A 25712-nucleotide genomic window follows, 5' to 3' on the forward strand; every position below is an offset into this window, starting at 1 on the left:
GATGAGTCGGTCGAGATAAAGAGCAGACTTCACAGGGCGATTTCCTCTGAAAAAATGAAACATGCACTTTTCGGCGTATCTCAAGAGATAGAGTAGCTTGGTCACACGTGCAGACAGTAGCCTGTTCCTTGTTCCCAGCTTGCCATTGTATCAAGGCTACATATGCTACCTCCATGGTGGGCTTGAGTACATAGCCTTTGCATCCACTGTTCTTTGTAAATATCTGAGTATCTGCTTAGACGCCCACTTCTTTATTGGACCATCAGTTTAACTCAAACCAATTGATGTTCATCAATACCTGGATCTAACCCCCAATCATCGCCAATAACTAGGACTTTTTCCCTTGAAGAGAGTATTCCACGCTTGATCCAAGACCTCGACAACCTCATCAGGCAAAGGGCCCTTTTCCAGATCCGTCAAGTTAGTCTCAAGTTGACTCAAACTGCTGACGCCGATAATGATACCGTCATTACCACCATCGGTCAATTTGAGGACCGAGTGATGGCGCACCCAGCGAAGAGCTGTCTCGATCAGCGTCAGGTTATGTTTAGCCACCACGGGTTCGATCAGCTGTAAGGCCTCAAAGGTCTCGTCGTGGAAGTACCGATCTCGATACATCTGTGTATGCCAATCAGAGAGGGGTGACAAAGAGTCTGAGTGAGGGAGTTATGTGTGAGAGAGAACTTACTTTGCCTTGTCTTTCATTCGTGGTAGCAAATCGACCAGAGTCAGGGATCTCAGCCTTGGATTTGTACTTGCCACTGAAGACACCGCCGGCAAGCTGTATATATCGACAACACGACGTTAGCTTTTCTTCTTTTCATCTCACACAAATCACGAAACCCTGAAAGGAGCTGCCGTCAATTAGGTAACTCACCGGATTATAAACCACCAAATCAATCTTATATTTCCTCAAGGCCGGCACCAATTCCTTTTCAATATCCCTGGTGATGGCATTATACATGGCCTGATAGATTGTGGGCTTGACCCAACCTCTTTCATTAGCAATATTCCAAACCTCTGCAACTTCCCAAGCCGCGAAATTACTCAGACCCAACTCGACAAATTTGCCTTCCTTGAACAATTCATTCGCTTCCTTCAACGTCTCCTCAAACGGAACACTCCTATCTGGAGCATGCAGGTAGAAAATATCCACTGCATCGGTGCCTAATTCCTTGAGACTCGTCTCAAAAGTGGCACGCAGTTTGGCCGGTGCATGGTCGCCCGGGTTGACCGGGTAGCATTTGGTCGCGAGCTTCAAGCCACGGTCCTTCCAGTGTGCTTGGCGTGTAAAGCCTTCTTGGTCGCCTTGGATGTACATTCGAGCCGTGTCGACTTCATTGTACCCTCGCGATTGGAGGTGGTCGAGATGAGAGTTGTACGTGTCCAGATCCGTGATGCGTCCGCCTTTGCTTTCGCTGCCTGGTGGTCCGAATGTCATGAGGCCCAGTATGACTCGTGGTTTTCCGCCCAGTGCGGTGGTGGATGGGATTAATGGCATAGTGATGGATTTGAACTTGGAATTGGAATTGGAATTGGAATTGGGTGGTTGGAAGTGTCTTTGATTGAGGGTGAAGTGGCGGGTTGTAGTAATCGTACTAATAGTAGTAGTGATGGGAATTCGATGATGATGGTGGTGTTGGAGGAATAATGATCTAGAGCTGGCACTCACACGTGGTGTAAATGTCGATAGCATATACAGGTAGGTTTAAGAGCACAACAAGATTGATTTTACTCGGCCAACGGTGTATATTTTTATTCTCCACGTCGAATGATGCTATCGGCGTCCCATAATCTGTAGATACAAAACCCCGCACGTCTACACAAGGGCGTCAGACTCTCGAAAGTCATCAACCTGTGAGATGGCGTCATTCGAGCTGACCCTATGACTCATTTGGTCTCCTTATCCCAATGGTGGAGTTGTGATGTGTTTGTTGATAAATACACATAACTTAGGTACTAGCTCCCGAATGATTGTTCATCGCCTTCTTAGTTCATAGTGGTGTTGCTTTTATTGGTACATGGTATTTATCTACAATACTGTATCTATACATGATCTTTTGTACACCGGGCTGTCTAGCTTGCCGAACACCTGAATATATATATATATATATATATATCCAATATTCACTTCTCATATTCTGTCACTGCATCCGTACATCGCTGACACAGTGGCAACTCAGTTTCATTGACGACATCGGCAGATCCTGATTGTTCCGAAGCTTTTTCTGTCTTTTCCACCACATATTTCCAGCACCGAGCGCATTTAGCCCCAGTGGGATATGTCACAATAGCCATTCCCATAGCACCGTTGCCGTCGGTGTTCTCAATAACACTCGAATGTGCCCAAACCGGGTTGTGGTGTTGGAGATGGTGTTGAGCTTTCTCAGTGAAATCTTGGTGGAAGTGGACGTCCACTCCAGACACGACAAAGATCTCTTGCCACGTCTCAGTCGGGATACTGGCCAAGGTCTCATCTGGAGAAAGGTAGAGTGCAACGTCAGACCCTAGTGACTGTCCCATGAGTTTCTCGGATCGTGCCTTTTCCTGTGCAGACTTGACTGCCGAATTAATGGTTATGATCTTGGGGACGATCACATCAAGACTTGAATTGTTCCATTCCGCCGGCACAGGCGCCCACACCCGTTTCAGAGGATGCTCCAGGTCCGTTTTGTATCCTTCAGGAGTATGTTCCCAGGTCTCTTCAATAAGTAGAGGTGTTGTCGCACCTAGCATGTGTTGAAACTGGGTGAATATCTGATGAAGAGCTGTCTGAGCACTCCGGCGTCGAGAACTCGAAGGTGAGTCGCAGTATAGGATATCTTTGATAGCCTCAAAATAAAAGCCAGATAGATCAGTAGCGACCCATTTGTTGATCGCGATGATTGCTTTGTGAAACTCTAAGTCTTGGTATGCCGTTTTCACCGTCTGGCTAACACGATGCAATTGAAGGAGAGCCACTTGATCAAGCAAGGGCATCTCATCGTACGACACCGCTTGCTCAATTTGGAAATCTCCCAACAGACCCAGCAACAGTTTCATCGTCACTCGATACTTGTCCAAAGCAGCGTGAACAGCTTTGACCACGGTCTGACTGATCACCACGTCTTTGGTCCAGTCGCTACTGGCCACCCAGAGCCGAAGTGCATCCGGTCCTAGAGCATGAACCTCACGTGGCTTCTTCTTTGTATCTTTGGATATTACTTTTGGGGGACTGTCAAGGCCAGCAATAATCTCGGCTGGCGCAATGACATTTCCTAAGGATTTGCTCATCTTCTTGCCTTGCGCGTCTAACGTAAAGCCGTGCGTGGCCACCGATTTGAAAGGAGCATGCGCAATAGCAGTAGCGTCAAGTGATTTTTGGTATGCCACATTTGTCAACAGACTAGACTGAAACCATCCGCGATGCTGGTCTGTTCCTTCGACAACGATATCAGAAAGCGGTCCAGTCTGTACCGCATTCAATCCAAGCACTGATGACCAGCTTGTTCCGCTATCAAACCACACGTCCATGGTGTCGGTGCCTCGGATATAATCCGCGGGATCCAAGCCAGGGGCGATCCATCGAGGATCATGTGGTGGATCAGACCACCATGCATCAATCCCGCGATCCTGGATGGTACTAATGACGTGCTCAATACTCTGAGAACTGACCACTGCTTGTCCAGTCGCTTTGTGGTATATTGCCGGTATGGGAACTCCCCAAGCTCGTTGACGTGAAATACACCATTCAGACCGGTTTTCCACAAAGCTGCGTAGCCGGGTCTTGCCAGTATCCGGGGTGAATGCAACGGCATCTAACGCATTCAAAGTGTCCTTTTTGATGTTCGAGATGTCGGCGAACCATTGTGCAGTTGCACGAATGATGACAGGTTTCTTGGTTCGCCAATCGATGGGATATTTATGTTGGTAGTCGTGTTGGTGTACAAGGAGGTCTTTGGCTGTGAGCATATTCAGGACGGCCTTGTTGCCTTCTCCGAATATCGATTGCCCAGACAATAATTCTGGTCGATCAGGACAAGCTGTGTCATCAAACTGCCCTAGATCGTCAATAGGTGCTTTGACCGAGACCACGGACGATTTGATTAGCGGTTGAAGTGCTTCATAATCCTCCATTCCGTGACCTGGCGCGCAATGGACTAGACCTGTACCACTTGCTGCGGATACAAAATCTGCGTGGACAACTGGCCGTTTCGAAGCGCCCACACCAAATTGGGCAAGCCCGGAATATGTGGAACGTAGTAAATCTTCTGCTGGAATATTTTCTTGGACGATGTCGACCTTTTCTCCAATGGCAGACTCGAGGTATTCAATCCTCGTGTCGGCCACAATGAGATGGCCGTGGGTGTCCGATTTCACAACAACGTAGTTCAGAGCCGAGTTGATTGCGACTGCTTGATTGGCAGGCAATGTCCACGGGGTTGTAGTCCAAATGAGAAGATGAACTGGACTTTGAATTGACGAGAAAGGATGGTCTAGCGGATACTTGACCAGTGCAGCGGTTGAGACATGGTCATCTTTATACTCGAGTTCAGCTTCTGCAAGAGCTGTTCGTGAGGATGGAGACCAATAGACAGGCTTGTGTCTACGATAGATCAATCCATGGTCTGCCATGGCTTTGAACACAGACAGTTGTCGCAACTCAAAGTCTTGGTCCATCGTCTTCCAATGAGTATTCCAGTCGCCCATGACTGCCCAAGAACGAAAGCCCGCCATTTGTTTCTCCACCGTTTTGAAGACGAATTTCCGGGCCATCTTTCGGACCGCCACAGGGTCAACATCTTGTCCACTGTGCAGATTCTGCTGTTCCAAAACTTTCATCTCGATCGGAAGTCCATGGCAATCCCAGCCAGGTACGTAGTTGACCCGTTTGCCATCTGCGAGTTTGGACCTGCATATGATGTCCTTGATGATCTTGTTTAGCGCATGTCCAACATGAAGGTCACCATTGGCGTATGGAGGTCCATCGTGCAAGATGAAGTTGTTTGAGGCAGGGCGATTCTCCTTCTGCCAGGCGTAAAGAGCGTCAGCGCATCGAGGAAGGTAGCGGGCGAGATCTGCTGGAGGTGGGCGTGGAGGAAATTTCGAGCTCGGAAGTCGAAGCGTAGTCTTCAAGTATTTTGCGGCATCCTTCGCCGCTTGTGTCATGACACTATTTGACCAGGCCCTAGTCACCAGGACATCAGCCGTGACATGAAGATTGTACCCGATCAAGTTGTCACTGCATGATTTCTTGAACCAGACGTCAAGCTGGACCTGCTACTAAATTATTCAACCCGCCGCGCACGTGATTTAGCGTGGTTCAGGCAATATGGGATTCATTCGACGCGTCGGCACGTGACTGGACAAGAAAATAAGGGGCGAACTTTTGTCATTCATGGACTATATCTATCGGGGCGTGGCTTGTTATATTGCAGGGTCATTATGACAGCAACTCTCAGATACGAAGGGCGATTCAGGTGACGTATATAGGAAGAATCAATTTACCCCCATCGCAAAATTTGGGTTGGCATTCTAACATTCCATGACATAACTGCGTTGCCATACGCCGGCGCTAAGATCAAGAGTCGAATGAAACGCCAATGAGAACCGGCAAGATAGATCCGTTGGACCTGAACACAGGTGTTTGTGCAGGGGCCTCGCGTGTCCCCCGACGTGAAAAGATGACATCAAAGACATCTCCACTACAAGGCACTGTAACTTTGATGGCCGACGATGATGGCCGCGAGTCCGAGTGAAACCTCCTGAAGGAGGGATCACAAGACCAAGTACGCGACCTTGGTATGTGCAAAGCCGCATAAGGGATTCCTGGCGATAGGTAGCTGGGATGGCCATACTTGGCCGTCATATTGCTTCCAGATGATTGCTTCGACGGCTGTCCTTTATTTACTTTTCTTGATAAGTCCGCTGGTGGGAGAGACTCGAGAGGCCCATTCGCTAAAATTTGTCAGCAAAATTCCCACTGGGATAGTCACAAGTGGTACTTACGTCCAGCTTCCGTCATAAAGCCGGCGATCCTCATCGGATCCGAACTGTGCTTCTTTCAAAGCAGTCTCGATGATAGCGGCTGTCACCCCAGTGCCACAGGATGTGATGAAAGGCTTCTTGGGATCGAGACCCTTTGCTTCGAAAACTTGTCTCAGCTGCTCCGGAGGCAGAAATGCTTTGGTCTCAGGATCGAGCAATTCCTGGAACGGCAAGCTGGTCGAGCCAGGCATATGTCCTGAGCTCAAGCCAGGTCGAGGTTCTGGGTCAACGCCATCCCATCGTCCTTTTGAGCGAGCGTCGAGAATCTGGATGTCTTCGGCGCCTTCTTTCCCATGGTCATAACCAATGGTCTTCATTTCGGCAAATTTCACCACCATGTCTGTATTGTAGCTTGGGACGGGGTATTTGGACAGGTTGGGTACATCAGGTGGACCGCTTTCGACTGGATAGCCCTCGTTCACCCAGATACGGAAGTTATTGAGAAGGTGCACCTTAGGATGGCCGTAGACCCGGAGTGTCCAAGCAACCCTAGGTGCTGAAAAGATGCCCAGTTCCGCTGTATCGTAGACAACCACTTCATCGTCTCTCCGGATGCCTAGGTGTGACATGGCATCTGCAAAGGCATCGCAGGTAGGTAGCATGTGTGGATATTCTGACTCTGGATCTTTGATGGCGTCAATATCGAAGAATCGGGAGGTAGGGATTCTTTGCTTCTTAAAAGACTCGAGGCCTGTTCTCTTCTCCGGATCGTTAGGCATGAACCATGCGGCAGATAAGGGTATCGTCCTGGGTGCGGTGGAGATGGTCGTAGGTGCGTTCTTATCGAGAGCCTCTTTGAGTTCTTTGGGTGTTACGACGTAGGATGAGAATGCAAAACGCTGAAAGGAGAAGGGCCTAGGCAATTGGTGACTCAACAGACGAATCCCTGGGCCGAAGCGCAGGGCTGTTGCTGCCATGGTGATCGATACGATCCGAGAATGGGCGATAGGCCGTGATGTACACTGTGAAAAGTATTAGAGAAAGATTGCAGCAGTTCCCATGCTGTTGGATGTGCTAATACATGGAACAGAAGCTAAGCGTGCAGCATGCACATGTTCGGAGTGGAGGAAAAGTAAAAGGGAGTGAGTGATCGGCTGTTCTGCTATCTTCAACCTGGATGGAGCTTAGAGCTTTTGCAACTTTGCGTGCTTTGCTTGGACTTGCAACTCGAACATTTTGGTTGCTCTGACGTAGTGGGGTTTCTACGGCAGATCATCGGTGACCTGCGCGTCATTCCCATGATGGGCGTGGAGGCGTGTCAACCGCGTCAACCAACCCTTCAACCATCCACATTGACACTTATGATCGACAACTCCTGATCGTCCTCAAATTCATCAAAACGTCGAGCCCGTATAGGGTTGTCTCCTGCTAAAATCCTTTTTCAACCATCCGAGCCCGTCAATCAGCAACGATCCTCCTGCGATGAAAGTCAGAATCAAGGAGTGGCACGCTGTGGCCACTTGGCGTTGGGACATGCCCGAGGATGAAGTCTGTGGAATCTGTCGCGTCCAGTTTGATGGGACTTGTCCGACTTGCAAATTCCCTGGAGATGACTGTACTCTTCTAATGGGAAAATGCGGTCATTCTTTTCACATGGTATGTTGCCTGCCGTCGAGTCTTGAAACATCCAGCTGACCAATGTGTATAGCACTGCCTTCTCACTTGGATCCATCAAGAATCCTCAAAGGGTCTATGTCCTATGTGTCGTCAAAGTACGTGGCACCTATTCAACTGCGCTGAACTCTAGCAATTAACCCAAGCAACAGAATTTGAATGGAAACAGGGAGAAAAGCCCGAGACAGCGACGACATGAGTGTCCGACTATGGGGATTTATCCTTGTAATTCAATCCACTCAGCGTACAAAGCCACCCTACCTATATCATCCACACCAGGGGCAGGAGGTTGATGGTCTCTCGCAACTCAATGACACACGCACAACTTATTTCAATGACAACTGCTCGTCTACAGGGAAGGCGTATGTGTGCGAACCCTTCTATCCAGTTGACACTGACCGTTCTAGGTGGCAAAATCGAACCCGCTTGACGGAGCCAGCGCCACCACTGATAAAAGATGCAATTTACCCCCTTCATCTTGGACGTCAATACACCTCTTCAAATACGAGTCTCGGCCCCATCAGACTTCGCAGGACCAAACGCTTGGGGTTTCCACACTGTGCTGACCTCTCCCGGACAAGGATCGAAGCGTTTCTGCAGAGGTATCCAGTTCTGCAAAACCCTCTATAACAGCCACTGATTGCCATCTGGCTATCGCTGTATTCCAGTGGCATTTTAGCCAAGCCTGAGCCGGGTAGGAAGCCATGGAGGTGACCATGATTACCCTATTTTACTCGATGTGACAATTTTGCTGGGCCATTCTTCAAGATGCTATGCAGCACGGTGTTTGGAATTGAAGGGACCAAGTCTCTGGTGTTGCCTTCAGTATTGATATACAATGATAGCTCGAGCAACAGGCACCAAGCTTCTAATACGGTCCATCTATGCAACGTTGATCAGAGGTGGAGCAGCCTCGGCTGTGGCCTCTAGACAATTGATCCTGGGGTGGAGGCATCCTGTAAATACTGACGGCAAATAAAAACTCACACATCTACATGTATATCCATATCTTGACTTGCTGCGGAGATTGTGTAGATGATCAGGGGTGAGAACAGTTCAAGTTCAGCCTTGTGTTGTGCACCTTCCTCCATCCCCCAGTCCACTCAGCCTTGCGAACAGCTTAGTCATGCAAAGATTGTCGCCTAGTTTTCGATGTCTGCCCACTTTAATTTATCGACCGACTCACGCAGAAAGCCGCAAAGACGGACCCAATTTGTTTCCCCGCCAGTCTTTGAGACCGTGCAGTTCCTATTCCTTCGTTACTGTATATTCTCTTGCAGATCTTTCTACCGACTACAGAGGTCTCTATACTTTGACAGGTCTTCCTGCTTTATAATTGCCTCTGGCAATTATTTTGTGTTACACGCCTGTCCAGGCTCATTCATCTACCGCAACGCCTCGCACCATCGCGCCACAACAGCTCCTGCTTCGAAACACCCACGTAGCGAAAACCTTCCCTCTCGCCGTAGTCCAAATCCCTCGTGGTCCTCTTCGAGATTCCGACAATGGATCAAGAGGCGGCACAACCCCGGAAATGCCCCGGCCTCAATTGTGAGAACGATGCCTCGACCTTGCAATGCCCCAAGTGTAAAGAAATGGGAGTCGAGAGTTTCTTCTGTTCGCAGGATTGCTTCAAACGAAGTTGGGTAGGCTGACCCTGAGTTCTTTGTAAGACCAAGACTGGTCTTCCAATCCTGAGAGGACCACGCTGACGAATGTCAATTTAGGCTGAGCACAAAACCCTCCACAAAAGTACGAACCCTCTTCGCAATTTCTTCCCTCCGAGCGTCATTTCTAAAGTTGATCCAGAGAGCGGCCACTACAACCCGTTTCCCACCTACCGATTTACCGGCCCCCTCCGTCCTGTATATCCTCTTTCACTCAAACGCGAAGTGCCCAAGTCAATACCCCACCCTGAATGGTCGCAAGACGGCATCCCTAGATACCCCTACGTGAGAAAGAACAATGTCCAAATTCTCGACGAGAAAGGCATCGCGGGTATGCGCAAAGTCTGTCGGTTATCACGCGAAGTCCTCGATATCGCCGCAGCTGCCGCCAAACCCGGTGTCACCACCGACTATATTGATGAGATCGTCCACAATGCGTGTATCGAGAGAAAAGTGCGTAGGCTTGCTTTTTCCATTGTGGCATTCGCTGACGAGAGCACTAGGCTTACCCTTCACCGTTGAACTATAACCATTTCCCCAAGTCCGTGTGTACCTCGGTGAATGAAGTCATCTGCCATGGCATTCCCGATCAGAGGGTTCTGCAAGATGGTGACATTCTCAACATCGATGTGTCACTCTACCACGAGGGGTACCATGGCGACCTCAATGAAACGTACTACATTGGTGACAAGGCCCGAGCAGATCCGGACAACGTTCGCTTGATCGAGACCACCCGTCAATGCCTGCAGAAATCTATCGATCATGTGAAACCAGGAGTTAAGATTGGAGACTTTGGCGACATAATTGAGAAACACGCAAAAACACAAAATCTCGGGGTTGTCAAAACATACTGTGGCCATGGCGTCAATTCGCTATTCCACTGTGCCCCGAACGTCCCTCACTATGCCAAGAACAAAGCCGTGGGGAGATGCAAAGCCGGCATGACTTTCACAATCGAACCCATGATCTGTCTAGGCACATATCGAGACGAGACGTGGCCCGATGATTGGACCGCGGTGACAGCAGACGGCCGTCGTTCAGCCCAATTTGAGCATACATTACTCGTCACCGAAACTGGAGTCGAGGTGCTGACTGCAAGGTTACCCGACTCGCCTGGTGAACCAATCGAATTCCCTCCCCCTGCGACAAATGGTGAGACAAAGGTGTGACATATGGAGTGTATCTATCCTCAAGCCAAAGACCACAATCAGGGGGTTATCAAGAGTACCCCACATTCACCATAGCCTTGGGAGACAGCATTCATGTTAGATCTAGTGATCACCAAGTATGGTCGGAAGTGGAAATCCTAAGGTATTCAGCAAGACCATGGACGCGACAAAGGGCAGGTTTTGCACAGAATGTCAGCCATGTAACATCCATTACAATGTATGTAGGATGACTGCGCAAGACAGGCCCCGATCAATACTATCCTTTGGCATCATCCTCAAAAATGACTGCCTTTTGCAAATGACGATGTTGTGATGGACGCTGACAGGTCCTATTGCATTGATGTCATCTGTCATCCTGTCACTGAATCTGTATCGTCATTCAACTTGCTTCCTGCCGTAAGATAAGCTGACGTCGATCTCGTGTGTATGTACGTCACGTGATCCGTTGACTGTTGGTGGGAATGACTACAACTCTTTGTCAAACCAACGTCGTGACTCACTTCAGTTCTCTGTTTACCACTCAATGATCACACCAACTTGACACCCTGCTCTGGGACTCAAAAACTGCCTATCTGTTCTCCTTCAATTAAGACACATGATACTGCTGCTTTCCTCATAATGACGGTCGATGATGCATCATCGGAAACAGCACCTTTGCTAGGGTCAAACAGTCGGCCATCCCCAGATTCCTCGAGCGTCCAAGGTAACATCACCGCCACACCGGAAGAAGCGAGAGATGTTGAGAGCAATGACCTTACACGCACTCAGTCCGTTGACTCCAACCGGGCTGCACAATACCAGGGCAATGCTGAAGTCCAGAAGCAACTCAAGTACATCGTACCAGCTGTATCGATAGGCGTTTTCCTCTCGGCGGCCGACCAGACCATTATCGTGTCTAGCTATGGACGAATTGGGTCCGAATTAGACGCTCTAAACCTCACGAGTTGGATTGCGACATCCTATTTCCTTACCCTGACCTCGTTCCAGCCGCTCTACGGCAAGCTCAGTGACATCTTTGGAAGGAAAGCCTGTCTTCTCTATGCCTACGCAATCTTCGGCCTCGGCTGTCTCTTCTGCGGACTCTCACAGAGCATCAACCAGCTCATTGCTGCTCGTGTTTTTCAGGGGATAGGTGGAGGAGGAATGACAACAGTGGTCAGCATCATGTTCAGCGACATCATCCCTCTTAAGGATCGAGGTGTCTGGCAGGGTCTTATCAATATCATCTATGCCGCAGGTGCGGGCTCCGGAGCGCCTCTTGGTGGGCTTCTAGCAGACACAATCGGCTGGCGATGGTCCTTTTTGGCGCAAGCACCTCTCTGTGCGATCGCATTCCTTGCTGTTGGTCTGGTTTTGCAGCTGCCCCAAGCTGATACCGATCACTGGCGGCAGAAACTCCGTCGGGTTGATTTTGTCGGCGCTCTTGTTCTAGTGGCGGCTGTCTTCACCCTGATTTTCGGTATGGATCGAGGTAGTAATACCTCATGGAGCCATGCCATCAGTTATGGCCCACTTATCATATCCATCTTCCTTTTTTTCCTTTTCATTGTTGTGGAGCGACATGTGGCCGCCGAGCCATTTGCACCAGGCCACATCATTTTCCACCGAACGCTATTTCCCTGTTATTTGTGCAACTTCTTTAGCTTTGGCGGCTGGCTTGCTGTTTTGTATTACCTCCCATTGTTCTACCAAGCAGTCGATGGCTACAGCGCGACCGGGGCGGCGGTCCGACTACTCCCTGCTATCACCTGCGGAGTCTCAGGGTCTCTTTTCGGTGGGATATGGATGCGCAAGACCGGGAAGTACTATTGGCTTACCGTCTCAGCCTACACACTCCTGGCAGTGGGCATGTTACTGGTCTTTCTCTTCTCCGGCTTGATCCAGAATAGCACGCTTGCCATCACCATTGGGACCATGTGTTGCGGCTTTGGCAACGGAATCGGTGTGACATCGAGCCTTATTGCCATCATTTCCAACGCCAGCCCGGACGATCAAGCTGTGGCGACTGCCTGTTCATATCTCTTCCGCTCCCTTGGATCTGTCATCGGCATCTCGCTATCATCAACCGTCATCCAGCAGAGGCTGAGGGATACATTGGCGCGAGAGCTGGGAAGTGGCAAGGATGCAGCGCAGATTGAACGAGGGGTGAGACGAAGTCTTGATTATCTCAAGAAGCTGCAACCAAGTGTCCAGAAAATTGTCAGGCTGGCGTATGGGGATGCCGTAACTTGTGGCTATGGATTCATGTTGGCGATTGCCCTTGGTGCGACTATTTCCAGTCTTTTCATCCGGGAGAGACGATTGAGTAAATAAAGGGTGATACAGCTGTGTGTTCCGGGATATGTAGGACATGTATCACAATGAAGAAAGGGTCTTACATCTGTATAAAATAAAATAACATCGACATGTGGTACTTTTAGTCTGTTGCCTGTGGAAATTCTGGCCGAAGATTTGCCGGAAGTTGGAGACACTCCATCAATTTCCATCTCACTTCAACGACGCATTCAATTTATTCATCAATTGCAACACACCTGACTTGACATGTCTTGCGTCTTGATCATAAATCTGACAGGTCGACAGAAACATCTACTCAAACCCTCACACATATACACCATCTACAGCCTACAAGTCGCATCCTCCTGCGCAACATGTGGCTGTCATGGCTGAGCAGTCCTACCGACGACCACTGCTGTTCGCTCTCGCTGGCGCAGTGACCCTGACCCTCTCCTACTATACCGTCGTCCATTATGCCTCCACCAAGTCCCACTCGACAACCTCCGCATCCAGAAGCCTCCACCGCAGCAATGCCGTCCGAAGGCCCAGAGCTCGTGGACGTTGGCGACCAGGCTTTGGTCGAAACTTCCCTGCAGATTATAACCCTCTTCAAGCCGCGCTGGAGGAGTTGGACATGCGCAACGAGAATGAACCTGGCTTTGGAGACTATGTCAATACCTTCTTCAGCCCAATCATTGAGCAGAATTTGCAGAACGCCGATCTACGACTGAGGCCCAATAACTTGCAGTCCATCTATGACTTGTTGATACAACAGGCCCCTGATGCCTGGACGCCACGACTAAGAGAAAGCCTCCGACTGCATATCCATGGGATGTTTGTTCAGAGGTTCTTGGACGTCAGATATCCAGAAGGTTTCATCATTGGGGACGATGTGCACGACCTTGCTAGGGCTATGGTTCTAGCAGGCGTGATTGAAGAAGTGGTCTTCCAGGCTGTCAGGGCCCACGACCATGGACACGTCCTTTTCGATGCGACCTGGGCCCCGGTCGTTCAAACAGCCCAAGCCGATGGTGGCGCCGATGAGTTGGATCCCCGAGAGGCACTTCACGCCTTGGCCGATCGTCGTCGAGACGATGACGATGGTGATGCCGACAGTGAGATGCCGTCATTGCATGAGGACGATGACGAGCCGGGTGGGGGTCAGAACATGCTAGACCTCCTCTATCACATCGCCGCCGATCAGGCCCGAAGACAAGGCTACATACATCGTGGAGTTGAGTGTAACAATTGTGGAGTGCAGCCGATCCAGGGCATTCGCTATCACTGCGCCAACTGCTTCGACTTTGACCTCTGCGAGAGCTGTGAGGCTGGTAGCCCCCACATTAAGAGTCACGTTTTCTACAAGATCCGAATTCCCGCACCATCCAGAGGGCACATTAAGCAAGTCGCCAAACCATGGTATCCGGGGAAGCCGAATCGCTTCATGGGAACCCTATCGGACCAAGTATCGAAACCGTTGCTAGAAGAGACCGGCATGGATCGTATGGAGCTGGCTGCCCTCTACGACCAGTTCAAATGTCTTGCCGGCACATACTGGGCCGAAGATCCCACCAAAATCTGCCTGGCCATTGACCGCAAAGCATTTGACGCCTATTTCATTCCAACCACCATGGACCGACCATCCCCTGCGAATCTGATCTACGATCGGATATTTGCTTTTTACGACTCCAACGGGGATGGCCTCATTGGCTTTGAAGAGTTTATTCGTGGGTTTGACCTCCTCCAAGACAGGACACGCTTAGCCAGATTGGAACGCATCTTCAATGGCTATGACTTGGATGCCGATGGCTATGTCGATCGCAAGGATTTCCTGCGCATGTTTAGAGCGTACTATGCGTTGACCAAGGAGCTCAGCCGCGAGATGGTCAATAACCAAGAAGACTTTGGCTATGTGGAAGAAGAAATCCAGGAGGTGGTGCAAGGGAGTCAGCCTATCAGCGCCGTTTTTGGAGGCGGTATGTTGTCTGGGCATGAGTCGAGGGGCGGACAAGGGAAGCAACGTCGTCCAAACGGTGATCTCGTCATCTCGGACGGGGCCGCCAGTGGAGTCTTGTTACCCGACTCAGAAATGCACGGTAACCGAGAAAGAGCGATTGGAAATGCTGCGTTGAGAGACCGGACGAGAAATTCATCCCTCCGCTCATATCGTGCATCAGACCCCGAAGACGAGCCGCTGTTTCACGCTCCCAGCACCAGTCAGATGCAAGCAGGTTTCGAGGAGCGAGACTCGGGGAGTGAGTCGGAGGCGAATGAGCCGGTCCAACCCACGCAGATGTATGGCTGGCCTCCTGCGGAACTACCAGAGCCCGAAGACGTCATCCATGCCCTTGGGCAGCAAGTTGCATTGGAAGATATCACGGACTCGGTAGACCGTTCGAGGGTGCTCTATGCACAGGCTCGACGGCTTGACGCAGAATTTGACGCGGAGGATGCAGCAACCCGTGAGCATGCATTGGTAGAAAGATGGGAGAGGAGGGCATTCTATCTCGATGAGGAAGAAGGCATGACCAAGCCTGCTGGATATGCTGAGCCTGACAGCTCTGATGACGAGGTGGGTGGTCCGTCGTCTCCAAAGCCCAGCCTACCCGCCAAAGGCAGTCCAAGACGAAGATCTATGCAGTCGCGGTCGTCTTCCAAAGTGCGCTTCGACGACAGTGCGATAGATACAGACTACGAGACGCGATCGAACGCCTCATCGCGTAGCGTGCCTGTCAACGAACGCTGGGGTGGACTTGAGTTGGGCCAGGCTGAAGCAGATCTTGGAAAAGACATCCTTTACCAAGCGGTTCAGCAAGGTTTCAATGAATTGCTGGATTACCTATTCAAATCAAAAGAGGATGAATGGATGATGGCCTGCCGAACTCGAGAGGAACGACATCGACATCGTGCGGAGATGGAAAAATACCGACAAGCCCTGGAACAGACCGATGCGGAGAAAGAGGAGACTTCTATGGGAGCAGACAAGCAACTGACAGAAGAAGCATTGACTGGATCCAGCAGCCAGGTCGAGGTCGAATACGTGACGGCTGTGGAGATTGAGGAGATTGATGAAACAAATGCTCCAGAGGGGGCGGCGCAAGATTCCAATAGCGATGCCGTCGCGCCCCTTGTGGACGCGGCGGACATGGATGATCATATTGAACTGATGTTTGGAGGTCAGAGGACAAGTGGGAAGGATGATTCGCAAAACCAGAACCCGTTGCTGGGAGACAAGGCAGAATCCGTTGCGTTCTACCAGGATCCCACTCTGCCGCAACATCGACCCAATGAAGGCGATGATGCCATAGTCGAATCCAACAATGGTACCGGGAGCAACTCTACAGCACCTCTGGCGAAACCGCTAGGACCATTTGATGGTGATCCAGAGGCGGCCAGAGAGCTGTTTACGCAATGGACCTTGATGGATGCGGTCGAAGAAGAGTGTCAGAAGAGAGGAGGGTACGGGAGGCTTGACCTGCAGGAATTCCGCGCCAAGATGGTGGCAGAGGACGATGTCTTGCCACCTGCAAGCAAGGACGGCGACCCTTCACATATCTGGGAAAGCAGCACTGAACTTGGACGACTGGGATTCATTGGCACGTGGTTGGAGATGGCGAACTTTTGAGACGGGTCGGGAACAAGAAGCAGGGCGATACAGCATTGACAGAGGCCAAGGCTTTACGAAGTGATGAATATCCCAGAAGAAAATTGATACCCATGCCCGAGCAAATACTTATCTATGTAATTATGCAATGCATCATATCATTGCTTTTGTCCGAAGAGTCAGGGGTGAGTCTTTGTAAGGATGCAAACGGCAAGCCTGAAGTCAAGAAGAGGGTTGATCGACCACATTCAGGCATCCATGCATTCTTGTTAGGAATGGGTAGGCAGATGTATATCAGCGTTTTCCGTGGTCTGATTGCGCAACCCACATGTTTTTGAGCCAAGATATGATATACTTGGTGGCTTCCTGTGAATGAGATTTGTTGTAAGGATAGTAAAGCTGACAAATGGAGGGGCTTGGCAGAGGGACGATATGATGGTAGAGGAAGGAGCGAACAAACTACTACTGTAGAGGCAATCGCGTACTCGTGCTCGTAGCGTGGCAGTCTATGCAGGTAGGCTTCATAACCCAGCCTTGCAACAGGCAAACATGTTGAAATTCTGCCCTGCCTTTCAAGGATCATAGGTTTATTTTCAACCAGTCTCTCAGTACCCAATCTTGAGATTCTCGTAACAAGCACATGAATCTCCCAAGGCGGCCAAAAAGAGCCACGGTGCCTGTCTGCCTTGCTTCTTTCTTCTGTTGTGACCACCAGACTTGGGAAAGCGCCAATTGTCAGTGGCTCCTTCTTGAATCCCTCCACCAGCACCTCCAACCAATCTCGGAAAACTTGCCCTAACCAACCCAATCCTACTAGGTAGCCCACCAACCAATCTGCCTGCCTAGAGTAACAAATTATTAGGCGGCCTAAAGGCTTCTTGGGCTTCTTGGGCTTCTTGGGCTGCTGGGGGCTCCTTCCTCCGACTCTTCTCCATCTGGAGGCGGGTGCTTGCCTCCTGCCACATCCTCGTTGGCTCTTTGTCACCAACCAACATCCTCCTCCGCCAACTACACAACTTGCACTACACCCGCTACCACAATAACCCCCAGCACCAGCACTTTGTAATATTCCACTGTACATTGTTAGCTATTTTCTCTTTCACTCTCCTGACTTGCTCTCATCTCCTCCTCCGCCTCTCCCTCCACCATCAATCTAACGTTCTCTTCCTCCTCCGCCTCGGTCATTGCGCCCTTTTTCTCGCCCCTCCTGGTCCAACTCCCCTCCCTCCGCCCACCCTGGCGCCCCGCAACCCCTTGGCCTGAACGTCAGGCCTTCCTTTTCAACAATGGGCAATATAGGAAGCAGACTCGAGGATGGCTCCGTTTTATACCTCAAGGATCAATCGCGCTGTATGTGTCGCCCGCCCTGGAACACAGGTCCAAGCCTCCCTCCGCTGACCCTCGACATCTAGTCTCCATCCAATCCATCACGGTGACCAACGCCCGTAGAAAGGTCCTTTTGACCGCCACTCCTAACTCCTATCCTGCCTCGCGCATTCTCGCCAAACCGGACTCTCAAGACTACAGGCCGGTTTCGTATATTCAGGTGAGTCTGCGCCTAGGAACCATCCGCGCCCGCCTGCTGACCGATTACTCGCCCAGGATCCAGAGTCCGCCTCCCTTTCCTTCATCCCCAGGCTGGACCTCGAGGATGAACTTGACCTTCGTTTTACCTTTGCCACTCGCCAGACTCCCGGCCTTCCGCCCTCCACTCCCTCTACTGCTACCCCTGCCGCCGATACCAACATCTCCGGTCTGACTTTTGCCTATGCGCACAACACCAAAGAATTGGATACCTTAATCACACGTGAATTCCACGCCGACCCTAATCTCCATAAAAATTCAAATGTACAATTTATCGGCGACTTCCAGACTAATGGCAATCCCGCCATCACTTACGAGTGGAGCTGGAGATGGAAACCCCCAAAAGCAATGGAAGACAAGGGTGGAGGTTGGCGGAATACTTGCAGCTTTCTCGAGTACGATTCTAGGGCTCACAGATTGAATACTCTGGCATCTTTCTCATTTTGGGTTCACAACAACATTCCTCTTGTCACCACCCCACTCGCATCTCCCGGCTTCGAACTTTTGGTCCCAAATCAAAGAGGCCGGATGCCCTCCTCGCAGTCCTATCAATCCACCGTCAGTGATTCTGAGGGCCCGCAGACCGATTTGGCCGCTCCCGCCTCTCCCCATATCTCCACTAGCGACTACAATTCCACCGCTCCCACAGTTGTTGACCCTGCTCAGATCCTGCCGGTCATTGACGTTCACTGCAACCGTCCCGGCGAAGATGTTAGCGCTGTCGAAGACGGTCCTGTCTTCAGAGCCACGATGAAAGCCCTCGAGCAGAAAACCGGGGCCATGCGAGTTCAGATTAAAAAGGTCCTCAAAAAGGCCGAGGCCGCCCAGCAAGCCCAGGTCGAATACAACTCTGCCATGTCCGCCTTTCACCTCGCTCTCCAAGAGGCTTCCAGCTCAAACGCCTCTGCATTCCAACCTGCAATCGATCATTACTTTACCAACATCGCTCAAAGGATACTCAAGTACGAAAAAGAAACTGGCGTCTTGTTGCAAAAGCAGATTATCGACCCCATTTCCAAGCTCTACAATCTAGACATTAAACAAGCCGAGGCCAAGAAGAAAGACTTCGAGGACGAAAGTAGAGACTACTATGCTTATGTTAGCAGGTATCTTGGCCAACGTCAGGACTCCCTAAAGGATAAAAAGCGCGCAGAAAGCGACTCAAAATACCAGAACAAAAAGAAGAATTTTGAGCTCAAGCGATTTGATTACTCGACCTTCATGCAGGACCTTCACGGTGGCCGCAAGGAGCAAGAACTGTTGTCCCAGCTAACAAAATATGCCGAAAGTCATACCAAATCATTCCTGTCCGCTTCGAAGAGGGTGGATACCTACACTCCACGTTTGGACGCACTGGTCAAGGAAGTTGGTAACGCCGATAAAGAGTATAACCTTCAACGAACAGAGAGGGAAGAGAAACGCAGAAATCTCGAGAAAAATGGTCCCGTGGCGCTTGAGACTGACGCCGGACCACAATCCGCCGGAGCCCAACCAAATCAGGCACCCCCGGTGCAAAACGGCTCCGCGGGATACACATCGGACACAGACCTAAGCAGAGCTGACAGTACAAGCTCTCAGTTCGCACAAGGGCCATCCAAGACCTTGTCTCCGACAACAAACTCCCTACAAGGCGGCCTCCTTAACAACACCTTCCCAAGCTCACCTGGCAACCCAACTTCGGCTATCACTCCTAGCAAGTTCAAAGGCATTCGCGACCTAGATGAAAATTCCGTGGCCACCAGCGACAAGTCTTCAACTGGACAGATGCGCAAAGAGGGCCTGTTGTGGGCCCTCAGCAAACCAGGCTCACATATCGACCCCAAGGGTATCAATAAACAGGCTTGGCATAAGTAAGTTGCACTGGCAAACACAAACTGGACTCGGCTGATGTGCATAGATTTTGGATCGTCCTCGATCAGGGCAAGCTCTCTGAATATAGCAACTGGAAAGACAAATTAGACCTGCATCGAGAGCCCACTGATTTGCGCGTGGCCTCTGTACGCATGGCCCGCGATGCTGAGCGAAGGTTCTGTTTCGAAGTCATTACTCCACAATATAAACGGGTCTATCAAGCGACGACCGAGGATGAGATGAACAATTGGATTACCTCCATCAACAATGCTTTGCAGAGTGCGATGGAGCTTGGTGCACAGTCCTCCCAGCAGCCACGCAAAGAGACACATGGGCGCGAGTATGGGCACGTCCTGACCGGCAAAAGCGCGTCACAGTCCGGCCCGCATGGTTATGCACAAAAGGTTGACTCTGTAGGGGTGTCGCGAAGGATCACGGTCGGCGCAAGACCGACTTATACTCGTACCAGTAGCAATAGCTACGAAGAAAACCCGTCCAAACTTCTCGATCAGATCCGAAATGTCGATCAAGGGAACCAGTTTTGCGCCGACTGTTGTTCAACCTCCAAGGTTGAGTGGGTGTCGTTGAATCTGGGCATCATCTTGTGCATTGAATGTGGTGGCATCCACCGCTCGCTTGGCACACACGTATCCAAGATCCGATCGTTGACACTGGACGTCCACTCATTTACCAATGACATCGTTGAGCTACTAATGGCCATTGGCAATCGCATCAGCAACATGATCTGGGAGGCCCTCCTTGACCGATCGCTGAAGCCAGGTCCCATGGCCACAAGGGATCAACGGCTGAGATTTATAACTGCTAAATACGTCGAACGTGCTTATGTGGAACCGGTCGGTCAGTATGGCACAGCAGAGGATGCCATGTTGACCTCAATCAAGCGCCACGACATTCAAGGAGTGCTTCAGAACATCGCCAGAAAGGCCAATGTCAATGCCCACGATCGATCCCGGAACACCCACGCTGTATTCCTTGCTCTAGCCGCTGCAGACCCCGCTCGTCCAGCCTCGTCTCACTCCAACACAGGACAGCCATCATCGGGGTCGACGGTCAAAGCTTTTCCTCTTGCCGAGCTACTGATGCAAAACGGCGCCGAAATCCCGGTGGAACCCCCTCCGATTCCTCTCTCTCCAGCAGCACAACTGTACATTGACCAGCGGACATCAAGAGCCGTGTCGAGCGTTTCAACTGGAGGGATGTTGGGAGACCGGCTTGGGCCACTGCCCATGCTCACGAAAGCCCCGCCACTAGCCTCGTTGTCGTCAGACGGGGCTACCAAGTTGCAAAAGCGCAGTAGTACTGGGTCAAGGTTCTCTGCCAAGGTTAGTGGGTTAGGAGAACGATAGCATCGGTACCGACGGACGATGGATTTTGAAGTTTTGTGCGATTCAAGTGATTTTGATGAATTGGATGACGACTGATGTATTACGACGAGTGAAGGTGTAATGTTAGAGACGACAGAAGGCACATGGCCACGACCAAGAGCAGCTGTGGCTTGAGTGACCAGCACGTGGTGAAGAGATGTCAATGATTGCGACGGAAGCTGTCGTGTGGGACAGGCTTGGGCCATTGTTTGATGAGCGCCGATGGTGCAGGAGGATTTATGACCATGGATATGGGACGCTATCTTTGATGCTGCATTACTGGGTTCTTGTTCTCTGACCACATGACCTGTCTACAAACCTTGATGGGCAATTGGATTAATCAATAATGAGCATGGAATTGCATTGACCTCGACTTTGAACCCATCAGATAAAACACTATAGAGATTACTTGCATCTGACTCCACTACATACAGGGCATCTACACGTGTTACCTATCTTTCATACCTAGTCTTAGAACACCATTGGTGGATAGATGCGGGTATTCCATATGCAGGGTAAATGGCGATGGTACCTATAGAAGGTGAGTAGCCATCGTTGACTACTAGCCTTCGATTTAGTCAAGGGGTCGGTTATGAATCGCTCTCCAAAGAGCATGCCTTGCTCGCGTTCTTAGTGGTCAAGCTTGGAGATCACTAACAGCATGTAAGATTGATTCCCGACTTCCCCTGACTTCTCGCGATGCGGAGCAGAATAATGCTGTTACTGCGTTGGCATCGCTCAGGGGTGGTGAATGGCTTTCCAGGTAGTGACACTACTCCTGCTAGGTCAAGCTAGATTGCAAGGCTGGGGTCGAGGGCAAATGCCAACAGCATGCTGTGCACGACTAGATGGCCAGCTCTGCATTGCGCTTGATTCATATAGGGAGATGTTTGCCACGTATCCGATTCCCACAACGCTGTCTCGAACTGTTAGACCGGCTCCTCACTCACCATGGTCGTCTTCGCAAACATGACCCAGAATAAGGGGGCACGATTGCAAACAGTAGACGTTGCTGAACGACATGTCAACGGCCACTCGGAACCGAGGAACTGGTCCAGCCGTTGGAGAAGACCCTGTCTCGACTCTCGAAAAATACACACTGGCATGTGGTTTTCGGAGCTGCCGAGAGAACTGTCAATCTCCGAGTCAAGTAGTCTGACTCCCGTAGAGGATGTGGCATCCTAAGCCGAGGGATGGAGCCCAGAGTCTTTGTCGATGGGCACGTCGCGAGACTTGCTGTGAGGGAGAACGGGGAACTGGGCGGCCAGGTGGCATGCATGTAAGGAAAGGTAGGTTCGGATGGGGTGCAGGCCGTGATACTCTAGACACGAGTCATTTGGACAAGTCAGTGGCAAAGTTTGAGGCAAGGATTTTCCGAGAAGCAAGGTTAGGGCTGGAACTTTCTGGGATTCTTTGTGTCGATCTTTTTTTGATGTCGATCCCACTCGGCAACGCGTACTCCGTATGTACCTACGAGTAATGTATAGTTTCCACTCTCAACTGGCAGGGCTGGGCAACGGTACAGTCACCTGAGATGGTCAGAAGTGGTAGAAGCGAGACGATCATCAAATGGCAGCTGCAATGTACGCAAGTTGCCCAGGTTCGAACAGCGACCAAAGACCGAAATGGTGTAGAGGAAGACGATCCTGCGGTGGTGGTAACGGTGATCAGCTTGGGTGCATGGGTGGGCCTATTTTTGGCGGAGGACTCGAACGGATAGGCATGCTAGAGTAGGAAGTGAATGACGCAAGAAGAATGTAATGCGTGCTCGTGTTGTACGTATGCATGAATCTAGAGCATGAGAGAAAAGTCTATGCAGAGAGAGGTAAGAGGCGCACCAGGTGAAGGAAGATCTTTGCAGAATTGGAACAAAGGCCGTTGGGGGAAGAAGATGAATTCTGCTCGCTCCAGGGCGATCATATGTTTTAGGCATAATGTGGCACTTTGGAAGGCGCGACCATGAATGACCACGACCCTGCCAGAGGGCAGGTGGGGGTTTGGATGACGCAAGCGAAAAGGACTTGGCATTTCTCCGCCGAAATCTTTTTCCGTTCCGCGCGTCATCCCCTGGTCCAAATCTTGGAAGTTGGAACTCAGCCACTCGACCGGGTTCCCGCACTTTGATGGATGGGATTGTCTCTTCCGCATCCTTATTTCCCATCTCGCTGCGTGTCCAAATTGTCCCTTTTCCCATGATGCGGCTGGGTGCGTCCGGCCCCAGGACCCTCGCAACGGCGGCATAAAGATGATGCCCTGGCACCTGGCACACAACACCGAGAATTAGGTCCTGAATTTCAATTGAAACCTGAGGAGTTAATGGCTCCATCATCTCCACCATCAACAAGCCCAAGCCAATGGCTTCTTGTGACTCTGACTAGTCTGTTCGCTAGAGCTCAACTTGCGGCCAGATGGCCGATTAGGACCTATTTTGTGTCAGCTGCTGTCGACCTATCCGCATTGTACATGTGACATGGAAGCAGATTCCGGAAGTTGCCCGATCGTCGCTGCCCAAGGCCCAAAAGTCGAAACTGTCAACGAGGTGTCTCAGCTTTGATACCAGTGGAACAAAGCGTGGCGTCGAGTCGTCGAACTTGGGGAGTTTTTGGGCTGGAGGTAGCCGATCCCAGCTCCACAATTGTGAAGTTTGTAGAGGCAGAGTACTGTAAATACAGTAGGTTTAGTAGCTAATAGTCGGTGTTAGGTTAGGTATGCATAGGCATGGTACGCATGTCTGCTGGGTGCCGTGGATGCCAAAAAAACTCGGCCATGCGGGAGCCGCCAGGCCCGAAAATGCAGGGATGGGCATGAATCGCTCTTGGTCTCCAGTAGCATGTGGGGTTCGCGCTGGTCGTTTGGTTTTGGCGTGAGGAGTTGGGGCCATTCCAGCGACCACTCATTAGGTAGGGAGTAATTTCACCACTGTGCGAAGCATGCACGGCATGGTAACATTAATTTCTGGACAGCAGTGACAGCCACGATAGCCTTCCAAGCTTTCCCGTGGTTGAGGACCCTCGGGACCCTTGGGACCCTTTACAAATTCCACGTGTATTTCCATCCACATACTCGAGTTAGAGTTCACTCAAGTGACAAGCAAAAGAACCAGGCACGCAGGGCAAATGTGCTTGGAAGCGCGTGGAGAGTCAGGGCCGGGGTTCCGGGCTTGGTGGCAGTATCCAGGTGCCAGGCACGCACAGGCCAGAACATTCCAAGGCCCAAGTGGAGTAGCCGCTGTGGCTTGTGATGTTGGTTTTAGCCTCTGTCATTAGCTTCCCCCGGCACCACGGCACCATTGCACCAGCACGACCAGGTCCACTGCCACCCTAAGGATAAGCGTGTAACTCGGAATAAGGCTACAGTGCACGCTATTGTTCCCTGCTCTTTTGAGTCATGACCTTGGCAGCCACGGCAGCCCAACCGATACGGAGTACTGTGCATGACTGTGGTGCTGTGGCAATCTAACTCAACTGGTGATTGATCGACCAGCTCTTCAGAATCTTCTGTCATGTCGATCGAGGGGAATGGATTCCGTCAAATCGCTCCTACTGGAAAACCGGACCAGGCAAGCACAATGCTGACGCAGTCGCCATGAAGGGATCGACAGAGCCCAGAACCACTGTGTGGCTCCAGTACCTAGGTTGCTACCTAGGTACCTACCTCTTTCGTGTGGTGCTACGCCGTACGCATATCGCTTCCGACCCTCTCTGTGTCTTCTCCAGGCGGAGTTTGTGTTCCCGTACTCTACAGCTCAGCCACCACAGCCATCTCGTTCGGAAATAGCCGATCCTCGCCATCACAAAATACTTTCCAGTGATATCGATGAAAGGACACATGCGCCACGAATGGATCTCAGTTTCCCATCCAAGGACCGCGTATACGTAGTCGAGCGGGCAACACAAGGACCCGCGTGGGCATGGCGAATAGCAGCCCCCCGTGTAAGGTCTGACTACGCGACTTACCAAGTTGCCACACTTAGTTCAGACCTTGTGGCTAGGCGAACCCACTCTCGGACGTTCTAGCCTTGCACTCTCACACTCTGTCTTGTGGTCCTTGGAAAATCTGCCACTTCTGTTTTGCTGCTGGCTGGGTCATGATTGTTAATGCTCGGTGGCTTCTCTTTTAGTACCTCGGTCGGTCGGTTCCAAGGCACGCATATCCTACTGGATTCGTATCACTTCGCTCATTTTCTCCCTCAATCACCCTCAGCTTGCTTGTCCACTCGTCTTTAATTGATCATCATGACAGAATGTCCACCTGCGCTCAGGCAGTACACTGATAAGGCCAAGGGTGAATCACATTTCCGAAAATTACGCCATTGTCTTTGCGTCTATCTTTTTTTTTTGGTGGGTCCCAATATGGAGAGCATGGGTCCAACAATTCGTACTTGACTCGTAGGCGTAGAGCAAAGTTGTTCCTCATCCACACAGGATTGCCTGAAGGCACAGCAGGTAATAATAAGCTCGGTGGGCCAAGTCACAAGCCACTGCCGCCCGCCCAGACAAGGTGTTCAGGGCCAGATCAATACTGGGTTCGGGCAAGA

At 50.9% G+C, this 25712-nt stretch overlaps 7 protein-coding genes across 7 annotated transcripts; 4 read left to right on the top strand and 3 right to left on the bottom strand.

Moving 5' to 3' along the window:
* Window positions 1-62: 62 nt before the first annotated feature.
* On the bottom strand, window positions 63-1784 carry PV10_02186 (uncharacterized protein). The gene is made up of 3 exons (XM_016366475.1): window positions 878-1784; window positions 689-781; window positions 63-618 (listed from the first exon to the last, which is right to left on the bottom strand). Exons 1-3 carry the CDS (start codon window positions 1694-1696, stop codon window positions 316-318), a joined length of 1215 nt encoding a protein of 404 aa, XP_016225993.1. The 5' UTR covers window positions 1697-1784; the 3' UTR covers window positions 63-315.
* A 266-nt stretch (window positions 1785-2050) lies between these two features.
* Window positions 2051-5216, bottom strand: PV10_02187 (isoleucine-tRNA ligase). The gene has a single exon (XM_016366476.1). It carries the CDS (start codon window positions 5146-5148, stop codon window positions 2128-2130), a length of 3021 nt encoding a protein of 1006 aa, XP_016225994.1. The 5' UTR covers window positions 5149-5216; the 3' UTR covers window positions 2051-2127.
* Window positions 5217-5360: 144 nt separating this feature from the next.
* On the bottom strand, window positions 5361-7119 carry PV10_02188 (uncharacterized protein). The gene is made up of 2 exons (XM_016366477.1): window positions 5989-7119; window positions 5361-5937 (listed from the first exon to the last, which is right to left on the bottom strand). The coding sequence occupies exons 1-2, from the start codon at window positions 6942-6944 to the stop codon at window positions 5883-5885; spliced, it is 1011 nt and encodes a 336-aa protein (XP_016225995.1). The 5' UTR covers window positions 6945-7119; the 3' UTR covers window positions 5361-5882.
* Window positions 7120-8838: 1719 nt separating this feature from the next.
* On the top strand, window positions 8839-10895 carry PV10_02189 (methionine aminopeptidase, type I). The gene is made up of 4 exons (XM_016366478.1): window positions 8839-9287; window positions 9369-9393; window positions 9451-9761; window positions 9812-10895. Exons 1-4 carry the CDS (start codon window positions 9147-9149, stop codon window positions 10475-10477), a joined length of 1143 nt encoding a protein of 380 aa, XP_016225996.1. The 5' UTR covers window positions 8839-9146; the 3' UTR covers window positions 10478-10895.
* PV10_02190 (uncharacterized protein) lies at window positions 10880-12890 on the top strand. The gene has a single exon (XM_016366479.1). The coding sequence runs from the start codon at window positions 11096-11098 to the stop codon at window positions 12788-12790; it is 1695 nt and encodes a 564-aa protein (XP_016225997.1). The 5' UTR covers window positions 10880-11095; the 3' UTR covers window positions 12791-12890.
* Window positions 12891-13004: 114 nt separating this feature from the next.
* PV10_02191 (uncharacterized protein) lies at window positions 13005-16503 on the top strand. Its single transcript, XM_016366480.1, has one exon. It carries the CDS (start codon window positions 13137-13139, stop codon window positions 16374-16376), a length of 3240 nt encoding a protein of 1079 aa, XP_016225998.1. The 5' UTR covers window positions 13005-13136; the 3' UTR covers window positions 16377-16503.
* An 838-nt stretch (window positions 16504-17341) lies between these two features.
* Window positions 17342-21558, top strand: PV10_02192 (uncharacterized protein). Its single transcript, XM_016366481.1, has 4 exons — window positions 17342-17705; window positions 17768-17901; window positions 17958-19789; window positions 19837-21558. The coding sequence occupies exons 1-4, from the start codon at window positions 17642-17644 to the stop codon at window positions 21155-21157; spliced, it is 3351 nt and encodes a 1116-aa protein (XP_016225999.1). The 5' UTR covers window positions 17342-17641; the 3' UTR covers window positions 21158-21558.
* The last annotated feature ends 4154 nt before the right edge of the window (window positions 21559-25712 follow it).

Source organism: Exophiala mesophila (genome assembly GCF_000836275.1).
Source record: "Exophiala mesophila strain CBS 40295 unplaced genomic scaffold supercont1.2, whole genome shotgun sequence".
Classification (NCBI taxonomy): Eukaryota; Fungi; Ascomycota; class Eurotiomycetes; order Chaetothyriales; family Herpotrichiellaceae; genus Exophiala; species Exophiala mesophila.

Excerpts from the sequence above, each read along its gene's own strand:
- PV10_02186 (XM_016366475.1), bottom strand. The coding sequence starts at position 1,696 with ATGCTATCGACATTTACACCACGTGTGAGTGCCAGCTCTAGATCATTA. Across the intron at positions 782-877 it reads ATTTGGTGGTTTATAATCCG|CTTGCCGGCGGTGTCTTCAG; the intron begins GTGAGTTACCTA and ends CGATATATACAG. Across the intron at positions 619-688 it reads CGAATGAAAGACAAGGCAAA|ATGTATCGAGATCGGTACTT; the intron begins GTAAGTTCTCTC and ends TGGCATACACAG.
- PV10_02187 (XM_016366476.1), bottom strand. The coding sequence starts at position 5,148 with ATGACACAAGCGGCGAAGGATGCCGCAAAATACTTGAAGACTACGCTT.
- PV10_02188 (XM_016366477.1), bottom strand. The coding sequence starts at position 6,944 with ATGGCAGCAACAGCCCTGCGCTTCGGCCCAGGGATTCGTCTGTTGAGT. Across the intron at positions 5,938-5,988 it reads CTTTATGACGGAAGCTGGAC|CGAATGGGCCTCTCGAGTCT; the intron begins GTAAGTACCACT and ends GACAAATTTTAG.
- PV10_02189 (XM_016366478.1), top strand. The coding sequence starts at position 9,147 with ATGGATCAAGAGGCGGCACAACCCCGGAAATGCCCCGGCCTCAATTGT. Across the intron at positions 9,288-9,368 it reads ATTGCTTCAAACGAAGTTGG|GCTGAGCACAAAACCCTCCA; the intron begins GTAGGCTGACCC and ends ATGTCAATTTAG. Across the intron at positions 9,394-9,450 it reads GCACAAAACCCTCCACAAAA|AGAGCGGCCACTACAACCCG; the intron begins GTACGAACCCTC and ends AAGTTGATCCAG.
- PV10_02190 (XM_016366479.1), top strand. The coding sequence starts at position 11,096 with ATGACGGTCGATGATGCATCATCGGAAACAGCACCTTTGCTAGGGTCA.
- PV10_02191 (XM_016366480.1), top strand. The coding sequence starts at position 13,137 with ATGGCTGAGCAGTCCTACCGACGACCACTGCTGTTCGCTCTCGCTGGC.
- PV10_02192 (XM_016366481.1), top strand. The coding sequence starts at position 17,642 with ATGGGCAATATAGGAAGCAGACTCGAGGATGGCTCCGTTTTATACCTC. Across the intron at positions 17,902-17,957 it reads GGCCGGTTTCGTATATTCAG|GATCCAGAGTCCGCCTCCCT; the intron begins GTGAGTCTGCGC and ends TTACTCGCCCAG. Across the intron at positions 19,790-19,836 it reads AATAAACAGGCTTGGCATAA|ATTTTGGATCGTCCTCGATC; the intron begins GTAAGTTGCACT and ends TGATGTGCATAG.